General features: G+C 35.9%; 1 protein-coding gene across 1 annotated transcript; it reads left to right on the top strand.

Annotated features, from left to right (window-relative positions):
* The first annotated feature begins 8027 nt into the window (after window positions 1–8027).
* LOC123695185 lies at window positions 8028–21306 on the top strand. The gene is made up of 6 exons (XM_045640947.1): window positions 8028–8744; window positions 10869–12216; window positions 13780–14061; window positions 14606–14721; window positions 14959–15126; window positions 20959–21306. Exons 1-6 carry the CDS (start codon window positions 8376–8378, stop codon window positions 21304–21306), a joined length of 2631 nt encoding a protein of 876 aa, XP_045496903.1. The 5' UTR covers window positions 8028–8375.
* Window positions 21307–21822: the final 516 nt, after the last annotated feature.

Below are 21822 nucleotides of genomic sequence, written 5' to 3' on the forward strand. Positions count from 1 at the left end.
TATTAAGATAAAAAAGATCAATTACTGCCTTAAAAATGTTTTTCCTTTATAATCCTGTACGATCCTCATTCATTAGTATTCGATTTTGTCTTAAATCTTAATCACAGAACATAATTATATACTCTCTTAATCTATGATATCAATGATATGCTGATAATACTGGTCATACATAATATATTAACGTTGGACACGAGATTTGTAACAGCCTTGAATATTTTTATTTATATCAAATTTCTATTTTAGAGTTCATGTACTGATAATTATGAAAGTCATAATGCATCAGTACATGAACAACCACAGAATGTCTTTATTTATTTCACGTCACAATGGAATTTTTTTATTATTTTTGTGGCTGCAGGTAGTCTGGTAAGCTAAAGAGTGGTATGTATTTTTTTAACTTGTGTTTAGAGCCAAAATTGTGATTTACATACTTTGGTCGATAGTAAAAATGTACATTAAGCGTTACAATAAAAATGTGATTGAGTTTAACAAGGTCTTTTATTCTTTTAGATAGTTTGCTTACATTGATAACAATGGTTTTTAATTTAATAATAATTAAGTATAAGAATTTAAGAATATACATATTTTAAACTTTTATTGATTTGACACAATCAAAGGCATTAATTAAACTAATTCGTTTACATATTCCAATAATTGAATTATTTGATAACTTCTTATACCAAACCTATTATTACATACGCAGCTGAGTAGGGTAAAGTTGATAACACCTATTTAAAATTATAAATCCACAAATATTTAAGTTTTAACGATTTTTTTACCAAACTAAATAAATCTAAATAAATAAATACAAATTAAAATAACTCATGAAATATAAATCCCTCGCATCGCGAACGAGATGGAAAATATTGTGCAAATGTAATTGGAATGTATGTGAATTTCGACTTTATTTCGAACCAATAAGGTTTAATATTACATAAAATATTTTTGCACACAAGTGTTGTCAGTTCCCTCGCTTTGTCACGAAATCGTGCAAATTTTAACCTACGGTTTTTGTGCTAGTTATTTTTATAAGAACCTAAGATAAGGTCCTAATGGGACCTAAATAAGAAAAACGAAGTCGGTTGTTTTTAACGCAGTTATTTTTATTCTTATTTAATATTTTTAGTGTATTTTTCAACACGAATCAAACGAGCCTAAACTCGATAAAGTTGAGTCACTATTACTGAGAACCTAATTCCTATGGCCACCTTCCGATTCCATCATCAAATCAGCTCTATGTCATGATAATGTTTCATCACTATCCAATTTACATACGTACATACAAAATTTCAGCTCAATCGCATACCGGGAAGTGAATCAAAGTTACTTGCTACATTCCAATTAAGTCATCGAGTAGGTACAAACAAAAATGCTCATTAAATTAAAAACTACTGGGCCTATCCGAATAAAATTTTTGGGACCAATTCGACACCATCCCGCAAAAAAAGAATCACGTACATAAATCGGTTCAGAAACCTCGGAGTAATCGGTGTACACTGTACATACCTACATAAAAAAAAATACCGGCCGAATTGATAACCTCCTCCTTTTTTTTTTGAAGTCGGTTAAAAAAATATACCCTAATGCAACGATCGCGATATAAAGGCCCCAGTACACAATGGCCCATGCTGATCCATTGCAGGCAATGCACAACTGGAGGCCACGATCAATTGCTGTTCACACAATGGCCCATGTCTCATTGCTGCCTGGCAAGCCACTTGCGATGGACGTACAGGTCTCAGATTGATATAAATCAATAAACCTGAAAGTTTCTTCATTGCTCCACGATACTGACATTTTAGGCGATCAAATACTATATTTTAATATAAAAATAAAATTCTAGTTTCTCTAATCCGGTCAGCGGTAGGTTACGAACTAAACAATGGCCCATTGTGTGAACACCACAGGCCACGCTACGCCACGATTCCTTTGAAGTGTGCCCAAAAAACCGACAACTCCCCGATTGCGCGCCACGACAGACCATTGCCCGCCATCATATACCATTGCCCCGTGTACACAATGGCAATGGCCTGCAATGGATCAGCATGGGCCATTGTGTACTAGGGGCTTAATGGGTAAAAGGGACAATATAATACGCGCCCACGAAGTGGCACCACAAGGCCCCAGTACACAATGGCCCATGCTGATCCATTGCAGGCAATGCACAACTGGAGGCCACGATCAATTGCTGTTCACACAATGGCCCATGTCTCATTGCTGCCTGGCAAGCCACTTGCGATGGACGTACAGGTCTCAGATTGATATAAATCAATAAACCTGAAAGTTTCTTCATTGCTCCACGATACTGACATTTTAGGCGATCAAATACTATATTTTAATATAAAAATAAAATTCTAGTTTCTCTAATCCGGTCAGCGGTAGGTTACGAACTAAACAATGGCCCATTGTGTGAACACCACAGGCCACGCTACGCCACGATTCCTTTGAAGTGTGCCCAAAAAACCGACAACTCCCCGATTGCGCGCCACGACAGACCATTGCCCGCCATCATATACCATTGCCCCGTGTACACAATGGCAATGGCCTGCAATGGATCAGCATGGGCCATTGTGTACTAGGGGCTTTAAATTGGGGCTAATTGGCCCGATTTCAGTCATAGCTCCGGAAGCGTCGTAGTAGGTACTCGGTTGCGTCTTGTCAACTCTCGTCTCGTGTGCGCAATCAAAAACAATCGAAAAATGCCTACTTGTGTGATGAGATTCTGCACAAACTATTCAACAAAGATTTCTAAAAGTCAAGGGATCACATATCACCAAGATAGTTTATTAAATCTGTATTATAGGGTGCAATTTTATTAGGGGTTAAGCTGTATATACTTAAAACACACCCTTGACGTGAGTTATGTCGGAATCGCTGGATCTCATAAGGGGTCCCTAGACGATCAAAATTGCTTGACAAGCATTTACGTGCTTGACAAGCATGCTTGACGAGGTCACGACATCAAAAAACATTCTTGTCAAGCATTCGCATCATTTTTTCGGATAGAGTGACCCAGTGTTGAACTTGCGCTTATTATTATTTATTAATTATTTTCTTTAATTCCTCAATGCTAAAATTATCTTTTTAAAATATCCACCATATTCATGAGAGCCATATTCTTTTTATTTTTGTCTTTATAGTCCCGAGCCTTAATGTCCCACAATATCGTCGCATCTTTGTATAATGATATCAACAACAAAGTAAAATCACGACCACTAATTGCGCCGCTGACGCCATTATCACCGCTGGCGCCGGCGCTGTTCGTGTCGCGTGGTCTCTCCATAACGTCCCGTAGTACACTGAATGTGTTGCTTGACAAGCATGTTCTAAGCGATCAAGCCGGCTTGACAAGCATTGCAAAAATATAATTTTTCAGGGGTCCCTAGACGATCAAAATTGCTTGACAAGCACGTTAAATTAACGTGCTTGTCAAGCAATCGAACGAACGAAGCTTGATGTGCTTGACAAGCAAACTCGATGCTTGATAAAGCTTGATGAAAAATTATATTTTTGCAACGTATGGTGGATATTTGAAAAAGATAATTTCAGCATTGAGGAATTAAAGAAAAGAATTAATAATTAAAAAAAAAAAAAGTTTGGAAAATCCAAAAGTGCACGCCTCATAATCTCATCCTTTACAATAAAATTGATTATTTATAAAGGTGTATATAATATAAGTATGTAGATACACTTGTTCTCATGTGCCAATGCTCTTGTACTGTCTCAAAACAGTTGGAAAAGTAAAGAAAGCGGTACCGTAATAATTGAGCTATTTTTCTTGTGGCCCCACCTAGATGTGAAACTGCGCAGGTTTAAGGGACTGAATACCAACTTATTTTTTTAAACCTTGGCTTATAGTATAAAGAATCGAGTTTATAACGGTGAATTTTGAGTACACTATAAATATAAAAAAAAAGTAAAGATATTTTTTTTGTTTATTTAATAACAATTAAACCACATCGAATCAGACACTGAAAAATGAAAGGGTTCTATTCCTGAGCATACTCAAGCGTAAGAGAAAAAAAAAAAGACTCGATTAGTAAAGTATTTCGGTCGCTATCGTGTTAACAAGAAAATCCTCCGCACATACAGACACACGGACGTCCAAGACAGAACTTTTTTAAACTGTTTTTTAACTAGTTTAAATAACAAAAATGACATCAAAAATATCATGAGTGTTAAAAATAGTGTTTTTTCTTAATATGTGTGTGTATGTATTATCTTACAAGTGCAATGTATGATACATAAAGACATTTTAAGTTTGAAAAATCAGATGTTTTGCGCGAAGTGACAATAGTACCCACCTCAACGCTTCGCTTATAAGGCGTGCAATAAGCGCAAGTTCAACACTGGGTCACTCTAATACTCTATCCGACAAAATGATGCGAATGCTTGACAAGAATGTTTTGATGTCGTGACCTCGTCAAGCATGCTTGTCAAGCACGTAAATGCTTGTCAAGCAATTTTGATCGTCTTGAGTTGAGTTGCGATTTTTTGCAAAAATCCGAGTTAAATAAAATAATATCAACATGAAGTTTCTGAGAAACACGTGGAAAAACATTTAAATACACATTTAAAACTAATCAAAATTGCTTGACAAGCACGTTAATTTAACGTGCTTGTCAAGCAATTTTGATCGTCTAGGGACCCCTATAGGATATTCTAGCTTCTGTACAAATATTTCATATAATTATTTAGTTTTAAATGTGTATTTAAATGTTTTTCCACGTGTTTCTCAGAAACTTCATGTTGATATTATTTTATTTAACTCGGATTTTTGCAAAAAATCGCAACTACAAATTTTGTTGGACTTCGAATGGTAGGATCTTCCTCAGAAAGACCGATGGCGCTCAACACATTCTTATCAAGGATGAAGCCCAGCTACGAGGGATGAACGCCCCCCCCCCCCCCCATGACTAGCAAATCTCATAAATTTTGTTTCTGATTTGTACTATATTAGAATTTTAACTGTATATACTTTTAACCATGTCTTTAAATGTAATGGTCTAAGTGTAATGGTAACAATATATTATTATATTCAACTCTATTATTATTGTTACTATCCACTCTAATACACATACATGCTACAAAATCAAATAAATTTAAGCACATTAATCACTCATTTACCCTTCATACATATCCGTTCAGAGAAGAGGGCCAACTGTTCCAATATGTGAACATTATGTTTTTCCATTCCATCATAGTTCATTGGCCAAGTTTGTTGTGTGGTACCTTTACAAATGAATATGCAGGTCTTTTAAAATTTGACAACCTACTACTTATCAGTTTTTCAAATTCGACTCTAAATAATAATATAATTTTATCTGAATTGGAAGAAATTGTGAAATAGAATCCCACCAAAAACATTTTCATGTAAAATGTTGCCAAGACGAGCCCATATGACTCGCACTGTGAAAAAGTTATCAGATCTCATGTAGAGCCAAGCTTCTAACACTACACGCCCTAACTCTACAAGGCCTAACTTCACAAACTCTACACCTTAGTCAAAATATGTTTGTATAAATATAGTTTTAGATTATTAGATTAGACCTCTAGCGTCATCAAAATTTAATTTAAAATTACAGGTCTCATACAAACTCCCATCCCCTAGTTTAAGGGGTTGGGGGATGAAAGTTACAAATTTTATAATTTTTGTTGTTGTTAGTGTGCTAATACTAGCTTACATAAAAAATTTCAGCTTTCTAGGACATTAGGAAATACCTTAAGAATTTTGATGATCATCAGTGAGTCAGTGACGAAATTAGCGTTTTTTAGATATAAATAAAATCTGAAGTATAAAAGCTAATGTAATTAAAACTTAATATTTTCAATAAGTCTGCTATTGGCAATATATCCCGAAAATTTAGTTGATCTAGCATGATCCAAACCCAAGTTATGAGGGTTCAAAAAAACGTCGAAGCGCTTCGAGAAAAGGTTTGTAGTGCCCGTGCGCTTCTCTTGTTCGCTTGGCTCGTCTTGGCGGGGCCGGGGGCACTACCGTGCCCCCAGATGTCATCACCTATCCAGCACAGTTGACAGATATATACTACGTACATACAGTCCATCTGGACTACAGGACAGATCCCCTAGCTCAAATCCAGCTAAATATATTGAAGACCTACTAAATCAAATATTAGGCACTACGGGAACTAATAATATTATTTTGACTGGAGATATCAATCTTGACATATTGCCTGGTAGTATCACCGGTTATACATGTGATTATCTGAACTTGATGCATTACTATGGATTAAGGCAAGGTATTAACAGGCCTACACGAGTGAACTCCTGTATTGACCATTTCATGGTTCGCAGCAAAAATGAATGTAAAACAGTTGTATTTGATACTCTTACTGACCACGCCCGGGCTATACTCTTGTTAATGAATATGAATAAAATTACAAAAAATAATGTACCTCGTTACACCACGGTTTATAATAATGATCTCCTTTTAGAACGCTTCAAATATATAAACTGGTCTGAGATATACATAATTGAAGACCCAAACCAGATATTAGAATTCATCTTAAATAAGATACGGGAGGTGCTTGACAGTTGTAAAGTCCTGAAGAAAATTCCCAATCGAAAGAAACCTATTAAGCCGTGGATAACCCAAGGTTTGATAAGATGCATTAGAAAAAGAGATAAATTACACAAAAAACTAAAAATATCCATGAATAGCGACTCCCTTAACGAATACAAAAAATATAGGAATGTATGTAACAAAATAATAAAAAATGTTAAAATAGCGTATTATAAATCTGAGTTGGAGAAAAACAATGGTAACGCAAAGAAAGTCTGGAACATATTCAAAGAGTCTTGTAACATAAAGCCTTGTAAAGTACCCAATGCTGACCTCTTAAATATTAAACCCAATAAGCATGATGCCTTGGCTGAAATAAACAATTACTTTGTATCTGTAGGAGGTGAACTTGCAAAGACTACCCTAGCTTCCGTTAATGAAACAGAAGAGAAATTGGCTTCTAAATCTAAAAATAAGGAGCCACCTCTTGACTCCTTCGTGCTTACTCCAACTAATCACCTCGAAATACAAACCATCCTTGCAAATATAAATATAACGAGTGCTTCCGGTCATGACTTAATACCAACATTTATTTTCAAGAATTTCAGAAATTATTTATCCGCGCCAATATCTCACCTATGCAATAAAAGCTTTTCAACTGGAATCTTTCCGCATATCTTTAAAAAGGTGATAGTCACTCCAATTTATAAATCAGGTAATAAACTCTCACCGACAAATTATAGGCCAATTTCCTTATTATATACCCTTTCTAAGGTGTTAACAGGAGACTTATGAGCTTTTTGGAAAAGAAAAATCTACTGCATAACCATCAATTTGGCTTTAGGTGTGGAAAATCCACTGAAGATGCCACTCTGAGACTCACTACTTTAATTTCTTCATATCTAGATGATGGCTATAAGTGCTTGGGTGTCTTCCTAGACCTAAAGAAGGCGTTTGACACCGTCTCAATTCCGATACTCTTGGCCAGGTTGGAAAATTCGGGAGTAAGAGGTGTTCCTCTTGACTGGTTCCGAGACTATCTATCTAATAGATCTCAAGCTGTTCGTTTGGAAGGCTATTTAAGTACGGAAGAACATTGCTTGTATGGAGTCCCCCAGGGAAGTACATTAGGACCTACGCTTTTTCTTATCTATGTAAACGAATTATGTAAGCTCAAACTAAACGGCGGTGAAATCACAATGTTTGCCGATGACACAGTCATAATATTTAAGGCCAATACGTGGAAACAACTATTTGAAGTGTACGATTAAGACATCGTACAGACAATATACATGTTCCTGGAATGCAATGCGTCGATGTTGCATATTTTATTATAATGTATTAATTATTTTACCACACAATAAGTCAGTTCGCATTCGGATCCGCACCGGGCGGAGCTCCATCCTATATCATCTCATCTCATCCCATTAAAGTGAATTAATAATAAATATCTCTTTATCTCAATCTCATATCTTATAAATTTAACCCCAACCCCCACCAACATTGGTCCTTCGAGCAAACGGTGAATTGCGGGACCGGGACGCGTTCAGGAAGTGTGCTGTGTTTGTGTGCGTGGTTCTGGTTTCCGTGATTACGCGACCTCGGTGCTTTAGGAAGGCACCACATATATCTTCACATCTCTACCCTGGTGTCTTGGGGGGACACTGCATCTCAACATCTCAACCTCGGTGCTTTAAGAAGGCACCATACATCTACATATCTCAACCCTGGTGCCCTGGAAAGGCATCACATCTCTACACATCGACGGAATAATTTACATCTCGGCGCGGCGTAAGCGTAACTTGAAGCTAACCAAGTAAGGTTTCTTATATTTTATCTCTTATTTTCAAACATGTCGATGGAGGATATTTTAGCTACCCAAGAGCAATTAATAGATGCATTGGATAAGCTACATATAAACTTTAAAAAAGATGGAGCGGAGCGAAAGACTCCCGATTATATACGACGACGATTAGAAACGTTAGAACAATATTTTGTAGACTTCCACAACAACCATATGATACTTCTATCTTTCAACGATCACTCTCATGAGTATTTTGCATTCAATAGATATGATCAAATTAAGAAAAAATACAATAATATAAAGACAGCCTTACAGAATTATAAATCTTTAGAAAACCCTGAATTACAACCTCCAACCTTTCAAACCCCGTCAATCTCTAATGAATATCAAGAAAAACCTCCTAACAATATCTCCAATATAAACATTGAGATAATATTAATATGGAGACGATACCGCCTACATCACTTATGTTCCACTCAACATACGTCATGTGGCGTAACTGCACTCAGTCGCTTGCTCGCTCATTGGCGCGAACGTCACGCTCATTTTTTATTTGTTTTAAAGTGAAACGCATCAAATATGCCTACGTGTGTGTTACGATATTGCACAAATAATACAAAGAATACGGAAAAGTGCAAAGGAATAACTTTTCATCAGTAAGAAACTAGATAATAATTTTTAAAACTTAGTTAGAGCAAAATTTTTGGCGGGCGACATTTTGTCATAGATTAAAAATTTAAGATATGACATTGGGCATGAAATAAGTGTTGTTAGTAATATTTGCTGGCGTATATTTTTATAGTATAAAATAATAATTTTACATAATATTTAGAAAAGCATACTGGTTGTTAATTGAAAAAAGGTGAAATCATGAAATATGAAAATCAATTACTCAATCACCAATTTTTTTTTTGTTAATTGATTTTAATCAAGTTTTTAATTGATATTGTATAAGCTACTGACTTGAACGTATAATTGAATTATTATTTAATTATCTGCACTAATATTATAAAGAGGAAAACTTTGTTTGTTTGTTTGATTGTAATTAATAGGCTCATAAACTACTGGACCGATTTTGATGAAAGGAGAATGCCCATTTTTGGTACTGGTTTTTCTCATGCATCAAGACAACAATACTATTAAAAAAAATCTCGGCAATTTAGAGGCCTTCTTACCATCGGAAAATATATTTTGAACAGGGAATGTTTTGTAAAATCTAATAAGACATGTAATTGTTTAGATACGTTATTATAGATTTAGTGTCCATTACCGGTTACCACGGTAACCAAGCGGTAACTTATTACATTTACTATGGTAAATAGCTAAATGTATTAATATCGATTATTGTTTTCATTGAATTACAAAAAAAATCAACATAAAATCAATCTTTAAGGTATTGTTTATACACTGTAGGTTGTTTTAACAAAGATAGTGAAGTAAAATAATATAAATATGTATATATAAAAAAAATATTATTATGACATAGCTGGTAGGTAACCAGTTATTTCTTATTTGTTTCTTTCTTCGAATATGTAGTGAAAAAATGATTCAAACAACAACAACAACTACAACATGTAAACCGAATAAAAACTCAATTGGCATTTTTTAAGTATATATTTAGGTTTTCTTGAAATCCGTCCCGGAAGATTTCTGGTGCCTACCTACACTAGCCGATGAACAGATAGACTTTGTCTGAAAGCATAAGCTCTACCGCATAGATTAAATATGTTAATCGAAAAATAACCTTTGGAGGATAAAATGTTACCTAAATCACACATAAACCTAACTAAATCGGGGTTATTTAAGTTTTGAGGTTATTTCACATTTTTCTCAATATCTTGAAAACCCCTGTTTTTATCACAAAAAATCAATTGGTAAAAATCTTTTGAATATCGAAGAACCCTCCAGAACCACTCTGGCATTGACGCAACACTGTACTGTGGTCCATACTTTCATGGGCATTCTCCTTTGGTACAGACAATCTTAAGACCCTGAGAAAGAACATAGGCTACTTTTTTATTGCGAAATATGTGCCACGGGCGAAGCCGGCGCGGACAGCTAGTTTAGAGATAAGTAATTAATATTTTTTCTATTCAAGGTTTTCATGTCTGGGCCGTGAAAAAAGGGAAAAATTATTTTTTTTCTAAAAAAGGCTCAATTTGTAAGGAATAAAACTTCCCATAGCCCTGACTGAACCTAAAACACGAAAAAAATTAAATTATTCCATATGACGTCACTATTTACATCATCCTATATTATATGCCAGATATTGTTAGCCCCGCGTAGTAAAGTCAGTTTATACCTAAAATAAATATTAAGTAAGTACAAAGAAAATTTCAAGTCAACGTGCACGGTGCATGTAAGGAGTGGCACCCAATAAAATAGACAGAATGAAACAAAGTGTCGCCTCTATAGCGGTGAGTCAGTGACATCGCATAATCTATGACTGTCTAGCCGTCATTCGCGCGCCCCGCGCCGCCGCGCTTGGCGCACAGATTTTGTTCGTGGTGTCTGCTCCATATTAATATTATCTCAATGAATATAAATAAAACGGAAGAGCTTATGAAAAAACAAACAACTAATTTTAAGGCTTTTCTGCGAACTGTTTCAAACATAAATCTTGATCTTATATCGGAAAAGTGGGAATTTGAGGATATCCTAAAGTCCTTGCAAATCCGCTGGTCGGTAATTGATACCTTGCATTGGGAATTAGAAAATGAATTGAGCGGAACGAACGCTGAATATGAAGAACAATTTACTAATTATGAAAAACATTACTATAAGTTAAAAACAGATATCAATAAAAAGATGTATTCTCTATCTCATATAGAAAAATCAACCCCAAAAGTAGAGCTGCCTACATTCGAAGGAAATTACATGCAATGGGTTTCGTTTAAAGATCTATTTACAGAAACTATCCACAATAATCCGTCACTGTCGAATGCACAAAAGTTACAGTTTCTCAAGAGTAAAGTTAAGGGCGAGCCTGAAAAAATGATTCAACATCTCCAAATTAGCTCCGACAATTATCTCATATCTTGGAATATTCTCAGTCATCGTTATGATAATAAACGATTAATCTTTACATCTCATCTTAATAACCTCTTAAATATCCCTAATCTTCAATATCAGTCGTATCAACATATTAAACAGATTCATGATATTACATATGAGAGCATTAATGCAATTGAAAACCTTGGAATTAACGTGTCATCTTGGGACCCTTTTCTTGTTTGTATATTATCTCAAAAGTTAGACACAGAAACATACAATGATTATATGCAATCTTTAAAGTCGCCCAGAGAAATACCTGTATTGAAAGACTTTTTACAGTATTTAGAAACCAAGTTTATGACGCTAGAGACCTCACGAAAAAAGCATGAAAGCTACACAAAAAGGGCATTTCATCAACCATCCAATCAGCATAAACATTTAAGAAACTATAATAATCAATCATCCTTTTCTAAAAATTATAATAATAAATTTAAACAAAGTTACAATAATCCAAATTCTACAAATCAAGCTATTTCGCAACGAATGTATTCCAGTAATATAACAAATGAAAAACGCAAGCAGTGTCCATTGTGCAATTCCAGCGAACATCGCCTTTATTCATGTCCGACGTTGTTACAAATGCATCCTTATGAGCGAAGAAAAACGGTTGAAAATATGAAACTTTGCCTCAACTGCCTACATTCACACGAAGGAATGAAATGCTTTTCACGGATATTGTGTAAGCAATGTAATAAACATCATAATACCCTTTTACATGAATGTTTCACGTCACAAAATATGACACCGGAAGCGTCACGTTCGAGGTTCCACGTGCCTCGTTCGAAACCTTTACGCCCACAACAAGAAAATATGAACACATTAGTATCCACTCCAGGTGACCCCAGGGAAATACCTATTACTAGCTACTGCAATTATCAAGGTTCAAGCAGCAGATGGATCTCACCTTAACACGAGAGCGCTTCTAGATCAGGGCTCACAAATCTCAACTTTAAAAAATACCCCGTAAAAATGAATATATCAATGTAATCTTAATTTAAATAGCAATATCCAGTAGTTATGGGAAATGACCTTACTCTAAATCTTACTTTAAATCTATCTCAGGAAGACCTTTAAAGAAAATTTCGAAGAAAAATTAGGTGCGTCAAAATCTTAAATGTATCGCCTAATTTATGCAATTAGAAAACAAATTAATAAAACAACATCATTTGGCACGCGAGTATAAGCTATTCATATCGAAATACAAAGAACTCAGACACATGATACCCTGTGTGTCGGACGCCGACTTAAGGCCCAGTGGCCACCTACCGCGCACCTTACGCGCAGAGTCATCAACTACAGCCTTGCGAGTTGTGTTCAACGCTTCCTCGAAAACTTTAAATGGATTATGTATAGAGCGCCGAATCTGCAACATGACCTTCAAATCCTAATTTTTAGATGGCGCCAATTTAAGTGCGGGTTCACGGCGGAATTGATCTCAAATCCTACAAAGCGACAATTTTTGTCCGAAATATCGAAAATCTTTGATCCCTTTACAAGAGATTACATAATAAAATAATGTGATGATTATGATTATCTTACTATGAAGCGATCTATTGTTAAGCTATCACTGTTACCTACAAATATAAATACTATTAATGAATCTACAATAAGGAAGAAATTAAAACATCGAAAACAAAGAATTCATATCTCAAAACAATAATTATATCCCATGATAAGAGAACAACTAACACAATGCGACGCTATAATATTACAACTTGAGCACGAGTTCGGCGAATTTGAATTTTATAATAACATTTAATTTATGAGTGATTCATTTGATATGTGGTTTAATCGACAGAGTAGACTACGTTGCTAATAGTTTATTTGGACCAGAGGTTTGATGAAAAGAAATATGTATGAAATATTTAATCTCATTTCTATCCCACGTATATCAAACGGCAGCATGGTGAACGTGATACCAACCTCTAATTTAGCTGCTATCAACATACAAAAGGACTCTTGTATAACGATCTCGGAAAGCGATTTTAAATCATGTTTGAGCCAGAATCCTACTACGATGTTTTGTCTCATCAGAAATCCTATTCGACATTTAATAGACGATCATGATTTTATGTAAGAGAATTCCTAATACGAGAATTTGTCAAACAACATTATTACCTTGTACGAATCGTTGGAATTATCGACCTCTAATGTATATTATTATTTTTGTTGTAATGAATGCAGCATTAAATTTATCTGTACTGATAAAATAACCTCAACAAAGGTAACAAAAGTGGGTTTGTTAAGCGTTATGGAGGGTTGTATTATTAAAACTAAAGATTTTCAAGTATTTTCTCATAAAAAGCTGTCGAGCAACATAAATACCACTTCCGAGTTTAGGCAATAGAAATTGCTCCAATAAATCATCTTATAAATATATCGATCTCCTAATTAACAGATCAGGATCTCAATACAAACAGTTCGGAAGACATTAAGCAATTTGAAGAAATAAAAAGAAAAATTGACCTCCTAAAACTGAGCGAACCATTGGGCACGAAGTTGTCGTATCACGACATTCATCATTACTTCATAATATATGTGTTAATTGGAATTCTGGTTGTTGTGGCAAAAATAACGTATTGGAGACAGCTGCGTCGTCGACGAACTTCAGCAGAGCCGGCGGGGGAGGCTGCGACCAGCGTCGCGGTCCCCGCCCGGCCACATCCAACCCCGGTGACAAGTGATTGTGTGATAAGTGTTAGTGAAATAGTGAGTGTGATGTGCGCGTAAATAAACAAGATCTTTCGAGTGTTTTCAAACTTAAGTGAATCTCTGTAACGCTATTTATATAAAACAAATGTAACTTAATCTTGTAACCCTATTGTAAAGAACAAATCATATACTTATTGTATCTTCATCTTTTACTCGTAGCTAACACAATCATTTAGTAAATAGACTATAAATTGTTTTATCACCTTGTTAGTTTTAAGTTCATCTTTCATCAAGTTACTAACCCTCATCTTTTCCTCCCCCGGGAACATGTACGATTAAGACATCGTACAGACAATATACATGTTCCTGGAATGCAATGCGTCGATGTTGCATATTTTATTATAATGTATTAATTATTTTACCACACAATAAGTCAGTTCGCATTCGGATCCGCACCGGGCGGAGCTCCATCCTATATCATCTCATCTCATCCCATTAAAGTGAATTAATAATAAATATCTCTTTATCTCAATCTCATATCTTATAAATTTAACCCCAACCCCCACCAACAGAAGATACAGAATGTGGTCTCGGTGAAGTAACGGCATGGCTTGAAGATAGCCTCTTAAGTCTTAACTGCGCTAAAACTAATTACCTCTGCTTCAGCAAAACTTCCGCTTTAGAACCAGTAAATAAGTCGCTTAAATTAAATGTGTTTCCCTGCAATCGTAGTTCTCATAGTTTCCAATCGCAATGCATGTGTCCATCCATAAGCAGAGCTACGCAGATTAAGTACCTAGGAATAATTCTCGATGACAAGCTTAATTGGAAGTTCCAAATAGCGCACGTGTCAATGAGAATCCGGCGGTTGCTGTTTGTTTTTAAGACATTGAGGACTTTTGCTAACTTTAACCTAATTTTGCAGATTTATAAGGCCTTAGGTGAATCTCTACTATTCTATTGTTTAACTGCTTGGGGTGGAGCTGCAAAAAGCCATTTCATAGAAATTGAACGAGCTCAGAGGGCTTTGCTGAAAGTAGCCATCAAAGAATCGTTTCGCTACCCAACCGCCCTCTTGTATGAGAGGACTATGGTTCTTCTTAGTGCTAGGAAATTGTTTATTGCACGCCTCATAAGCGAAGCGTTGAGGTGGGTACTACTGTCACTTCGCGCAAAACATCTGATTTTTCAATCTTAAAATGTCTTTATGTATCATACATTGCACTTGTAAGATAATACATACACACACATATTAAGAAAAAACACTATTTTTAACATTCATGATATTTTTGATGTCATTTTTGTTATTTAAACTAGTTAAAAAACAGTTTAAAAAAGTTCTGTCTTGGACGTCCGTGTGTCTGTATGTGCGGAGGACAATGTATATGAGTGCAAATGAGTGCAATGTATGATACATATAAATGCATTTTAAGTTTGAAAAATCAGATGTTTTGCGCGAAGTGACAGTAGTACCCACATCAACGCTTCGCTTATGAGGCGTGCAACAGTTTAAAAAAGTTCTGTCTTGGACGTCCGTGTGTCTGTAATCTGTATGTGCGGAGGATTTTCTTGTTAACACGATAGCGACCGAAATACTTTACTAATCGAGTCTTTTTTTTCTCTTACGCTTGAGTATGCTCAGGAATAGAACCCTTTCATTTTTCAGGGTCTGATTCGATGTGGTTTAATTGTTATTAAATAAACAAAAATAATAATTAATAAATAATTATTAAAAAAAATATTTTATAAAATTTAACATGTAGAAAATAAAAAAACTTTCATGTGCAATTTTGAAAAAAAAAATTTTTTTTAGTGATTTTTTGTTTTAAAAAAAAAATTCAAAAATTATTAGATGTTGGCTAACTTTAGAATCATATAATTAGGATATATTTATTAATCCTTCATGTTTGTTTACATATGTCTTGCAGTATTCACGGGTATATTCATTTCACCTCAACCGTATATTCAAACCCCTCCCTATTTCCAGTTCTGCCAACAGATATGTTTCCCCTTAATTATGAATTTCCCCTTAACTATGACAATACCGACAACATACATACCGACACAGATCTATGAAAAAGGACACTGGGGGAGCTGGCATGCAAAGGTGGATATATTTACTATTCAGATCCTATAGTTTATGTAAATGAAAGACACCGCACTCTCGTGTGTAAAAGCGGAAGCCGCGTCGTAAATTTTTTTAAACTGTCTACTTCTGAGATAACTATATGTGATCATATTTTTTTTTTATAGTCTGTGCCCGTCCGCTTTTTACATGAAAAAAAGCCAAGATCTAAAAATCGGGGGTACTATTGTTTGAGCTAATAAATAATATTAATTAAAAATAGAGTTTATTATAAAAATATTATAAAAATTTGTCAGTAACGATGGATATACTTTATTTAAGTGTATATTTTGACATAAATTGATATTTGAGTGAAAAAAATTTTTTGGGAAAAAAAAAAATTTTACAACCTCAAAATACCGTTCTGATTACGATATATAGAGACTCGAAGAGCTGGCGCAAACGTGCTACGCACATGTGTTGAACGGTACTTGGCGCCAGGCTCTATCGAGCCTGTTAATTTTCAATTTAAATTACCATCTAATTTAACAGTAGTGACACCTTGAAAGATCTTGAGACAGTACAAGAGCATTGGCACATGAGCAGAGGCGGCTCGCCCTAATGGCTGGTTCACACTTTGATTAGTGTGAGTGCAGGTGATTAGTGCGAGTGCAGGTGTGTAATGCGAGTAGTGTCCAATTCAACTGCGAGTGCAGGTGATTAGTGGGAGTGCAGGTCAATGGTGCAATTCGCGACGCTACACACTACGCTAAACACTAAACACTAAACACTCGTGTCCAGACGTGTTTAGGCAGGCACACTGCGAGTGAGGGGGAAGGGAGGGCGCGCGGGACGTGGCTACTCGCAGTCCACTCGCAAAAAAATAGAACACGCTTCTATTCACTTTACTACACAGCCTACTAAACACTTGCACTAAACAGTCGCTGTCCACACGTAGTTACTAAACACCTGCACTAATCACCTGCACTCGCACTAATCAAAGTGTGAACCAGCCATTACGGAGCGCTGGTGCAGTGAACTCCCATAAATAATTATAATAAAATCATACTCCTTAATTTCATTATTAATATTAATTATTACTATTTAAAATCAATCGTAATCGTAAAAAACTACTGACAATACCAATGAATATATCCATCATTCCATCATTCCATACACCTGTAGGTATAATACTGTATTATAAAACGCGCGTAGCGGAGCGCTCACGATTGCGCTCCAATGAAAAAATATTCAGTACATTTTCTAATACGAAATCCAATAGGAGTGAAAGAGATAGTTTTGTCAGAGTCCTGCGCGTGAAACAGAAGATTTTCTATGAAAAAATAGCAAAATTCGGAGCGCCGCTCCCGCAAACGTTGCCGGTTCGTTTTTACCGCGCGCCCGTACACAAGACAGCGATTGCGCGACGTTGCCACCATTGGCGTAGCTAGGGGGACAAGGGCCCTGGTGCATAGGGACAGAATCGGGCCCACCTCCTCCCTTCTTTCCGCGTAGTTTGAACTTATATTTGCCTTCAAAATTATTGATAAGAATAAGAATAGAAAACAGTAAGTGAAATTATCTCTAGTAGGCTAAATCCATACGTCGTCTCTATTAGACTCTCCATGTGTTTAATAGAAGAAAAAGGGAAATAAATAAACAACGACGCACATGACAATATAGAATATTTATTATACAGATGAGATTAATTAATGGAAAAAACGATTTTTAACAGAATTCCCCGCCCAATTCACAATCTCTTGCGCGCTTTAATTTTTGCGAATTCGTCTATAATTTCACTCAAATCCAAGTTTGATGCCGCCTCATTTTCTATTGCAATTAACGATAAATGTCGGAGGCGATCTTGTCGAATGCTGTTTCTTAAATAATTTTTTATAATCATCAGTTTACTGAAAGATCTTTCTGCTGCCGCGGAAGTAACAGGAATTGTATGAAACAGTAGCAATTAGCATCGCTGTATACACTTCCGTAAGGTCACATTCGAGCACGCCAAATTTTGTTATAATTTCTTTGCAAAGCTGGCGAATAGACCACGTCTCTATCAATTGAGGGAGAATCAGATGACAAGAAATTAGAGCGAGAAATTGGGTCCAATTATATCGCAATATTTCTTCTGAAACTGATAACAGGCCGTTCGGTGTTTGAGAGGGTAGTCAATACTGTAACACTGTAACCGTTGCTGCTGCGAACAGTATGAAAATCGGTGATGTCATCTAATTTTGACAGGTGAACACTATTTTACTGGAAACATTGATGAATTTAGTGTATCGAACTGTAAACAATCCAGTGTAACTTTTAAAATCTCAGTTTGGACAGGAAAATTCTCTGTTCCACTGTAAAATGAAGTGGGTACCCCGTTGTTTAAGCAGTTTACACTGCGATATTTACTGTTTCTTTTTTTCCGTGAAGTAGCTCATTAACCGACTTCAAAAAAAAGGAGGAGGTTATCAATTCGGCCGGTATATTTTTTTTTTTTTTTTTTTTTATGTATGTACACCGATTACTCCGAGGTTTCTGAACCGATTTACGTGATTCTTTTTTTGTTCGATGCGGGATGGTGTCGAATTGGTCCCATAAAAATTTTATTCGGCTAGGCCCAGTAGTTTTTATTTTATGAGCATTTTTGTCTGTACTCGATGACTTAATTGGAATGTAGCAAGTAACTTTGATTCACTTCCCGGTAACCGATTGAGCTGAAATTTTGTATACGTATGTAAATTGGATAGCGATGAAACATTATCATGACATAGAGCTGATTTGATGATGGAATCGGAAGGTGGCCATAGGAACTCAGTAATATATTGACTCAACTTTATCGAGTTTGGGCTCGTTTGATTCGTGTTGAAAATTACACTAAAAAGTATTAAATAAAATTAACTGCGTTAAAAACAACCGACTTCAAAAACGGAAAAGTAAAAAATAAAAAAGATTTGATATTATTAATTACTACATATTATTTAGATGTGCTATTTATTAAATAGGTTTGAAGTCGGTGCCAAACACTAAGCACTTAGTATTAAGCCCGTGCACCGACATCAAACCTATTTAATAAATAGCACATCTAAATAATATGTAGTAATTTATAATATCAAATCTTTTTTATTTTTTACTTTTCCGTTTTTGAAGTCGGTTGTTTTTAACGCAGTTAATTTTATTTGTTAATTTGAATTTGAGTTTAGAATAACGTTGTTTATTTTTTGTTGTCGATCATGTTGAGAGCTATCATAGATTATACAGTTACCGTTGTGCTGCAACCGGTATCGAATACATATTTTGTCATCGGAATTTTTTTTAGCGAAAATGAGTTCTAGCAGAATTTGGTGCCAGATGGATGGATGTGCGGAATAGAAATCATAGCATTAGTGGTGATACTTGATGAAATAAGGCTGGTAGTAGGGAATTACGACTTACAACAGTCAGCGACACACCTAGCGTCAACTATTTTAGTACGTCCCAGACCCCAGAAAGTTGAAAACATCGCCACAAATATCATAAATGAGAACTCATGCAAGGCAAGAATGAAAGTTTCATTAAAAAGTTAATGGGTGGAATTGGCGAATTGGTCTCACTACCGTCAAGCACGTGAGCTTATCGCTGATCCAATGTACTACTGGCGTACTCATCAAAACTACCAAATAACCGAACTAACGATAACAAACAGCACATGCCTATCGTGGACGCTTGGCGCATGTGTTGGAAACAAGGTTGGAAATGTTGAATAAGGAGTTCTATAATTGTTGATTTGAAAAAAAAAAATAAAAAAATGGCTCGAGCCTGCTCACAAGATTTCTTTTTATTTAAAAAAATATATTTAAATTTTTTTTTTAAAGCTGAGGTTTGAGGGCCCCCTGAGCTCCGGGGCCCTGGTGCACTGCACCACCTGGCCATATGATAGCTACGCCACTGGTTGCCACTCAAATATAAACAAACACTAGTCAACTTGCACGCGCGCGAATGTACCTATAGTCCTATAATCGGGAATTTTCGAATTAAAATCATAAGATACGTGTTGACTGTTGAAATAGCCTGTAGTTATCAGTATTACTTGTGAGTGTTAAAATGGACAATTATAATGTGGCGTTCATTAAAAAGTGTGTTAAAACGTTACAAATTCGGCTTGAATTGAAAGCTAAGGGACCGCCACGAAAACATATACGCGTGTGTTTAAATCCGAACAATAGGTATGTGAAAACACCGTGGTTGTGTGGTTGTGATGAACATGAAAGCAACAAAATATTTTGTTTTCCGTGTCTTTTATTTGAAGCGGGCGCGGCCGACGGAGGTGAGAGTGCTTGGACTGAAACGGGCGTTGACGACTTAGCTCATCTTTCAATCAAGATGAAAAAACATTTATGTTCTTACTGTTCTGTGATGTTCTTACTGTTCTGTGACATTCACAATCTCGGTAGGTACCATTCGTTGAATGAACTGCAATTGGCGTCTATCGAACGACAAGACATTCGTAAAGCATTAGATTCCGCGTACCGAAAGTCAATACGCGAGTTCAATGACCGTGTCGATAAAAACAGACATATTTTACGAAGGTTAATAGATTGTGTCAAGTAATAGATATTTTTGCACACCAAAAAGAAAGACGTATGCATTTCCTTTATAAGTAATTTTTTAATTAAATTGTACTGCTTTACATCATGTATTTTCAGTGTTTTATTTCAAGTGAACACCCATAAAATTTTGTCACGAGCCGCCTCTGCACATGAGAACAAGTGTATCTACATACTTATATTATATACACCTTTATAAATAATCAATTTTATTGTAAAGGATGAGATTATGAGGCGTGCACTTTTGGATTTTCCAAACTTTTTATAAATGTATTAGAACTTCTCTCGTTCTTCATTCCCGCCACTACTTAAACCTGATGGATCTCTTGCTCACAGTGCAAAAGACAAAGCTAATGTATTCGCGTTGCTTTTTGCCAGCAACTCGCGTCTTGATCCCACTAATGCAATACCACCTAGCTTAACCCATTGTGGCTCTATAATGCCTCAAATTGCTATTAAGCAAAAAGATGTCTTAAAAATATTGCGGAATTTGGACATAACCAAAGCAAGTGGGCCGGACGGTATACCAGCCATCGTCTTGAAGACCTGCGCACCAGAGTTATCGCCCATTCTTACTCGGCTGTTTCGCCTGTCTCTCAAACTGGGAGTAGTTCCAAAAGCTTAGAAGCTCGCAAACGTCCAACCTGTGCCTAAAAAAGGAACTCGTGCAGACCCCACGAATTACAGGCCAATCTCAATAACCTCCATACTTTCCAAAATTATGGAGCGAATATTGAATAATAGGCTCCTCGCGTATCTAGAGGCGAACGACCTTCTGAGTGATCGCCAATATGGTTTCCGTAAGAAGAGATCAACTGGCGATCTCTTAGTTCACGCCTCTCACCTGTGGGGTGAAGCCTTAGAGAATCATGGGGAAGCACTAGCTGTCTTCCTTGATATCTCTAAGGCTTTCGACAAAGTCTGGCACGAAAGTTTACTAAACAAGCTACCATCTTACGGTTTACCCCCTGTCCTCATCATCTGGTTAGCTGATTTTCTCAGGGAACGATCAATACGTGTTGTCGTTGATGGCTGCGTATCGGATCAATTGGATATAAATGCCGGAGTTCCCCAAGGATCTGTCCTATCCGCAACGCTGTTTCTGCTGCACATAAATGATATGCTTAAGCTTAACATTTTT

Source organism: Colias croceus, chromosome 10, assembly GCF_905220415.1.
Source record: "Colias croceus chromosome 10, ilColCroc2.1".
NCBI lineage: Eukaryota > Metazoa > Arthropoda > Insecta > Lepidoptera > Pieridae > Colias > Colias croceus.

Bases quoted from the DNA above. Each gene is read 5' to 3' on its own strand.
- LOC123695185 (XM_045640947.1), top strand. From the start codon at position 8,376: ATGTCGATGGAGGATATTTTAGCTACCCAAGAGCAATTAATAGATGCA. The intron at 14,722-14,958 runs GTAAATAAGTCG...CTAATTTTGCAG, and splicing joins AAACTTCCGCTTTAGAACCA to ATTTATAAGGCCTTAGGTGA. The intron at 15,127-20,958 runs GTTCTTCTTAGT...TAAATGTATTAG, and splicing joins TCTTGTATGAGAGGACTATG to AACTTCTCTCGTTCTTCATT.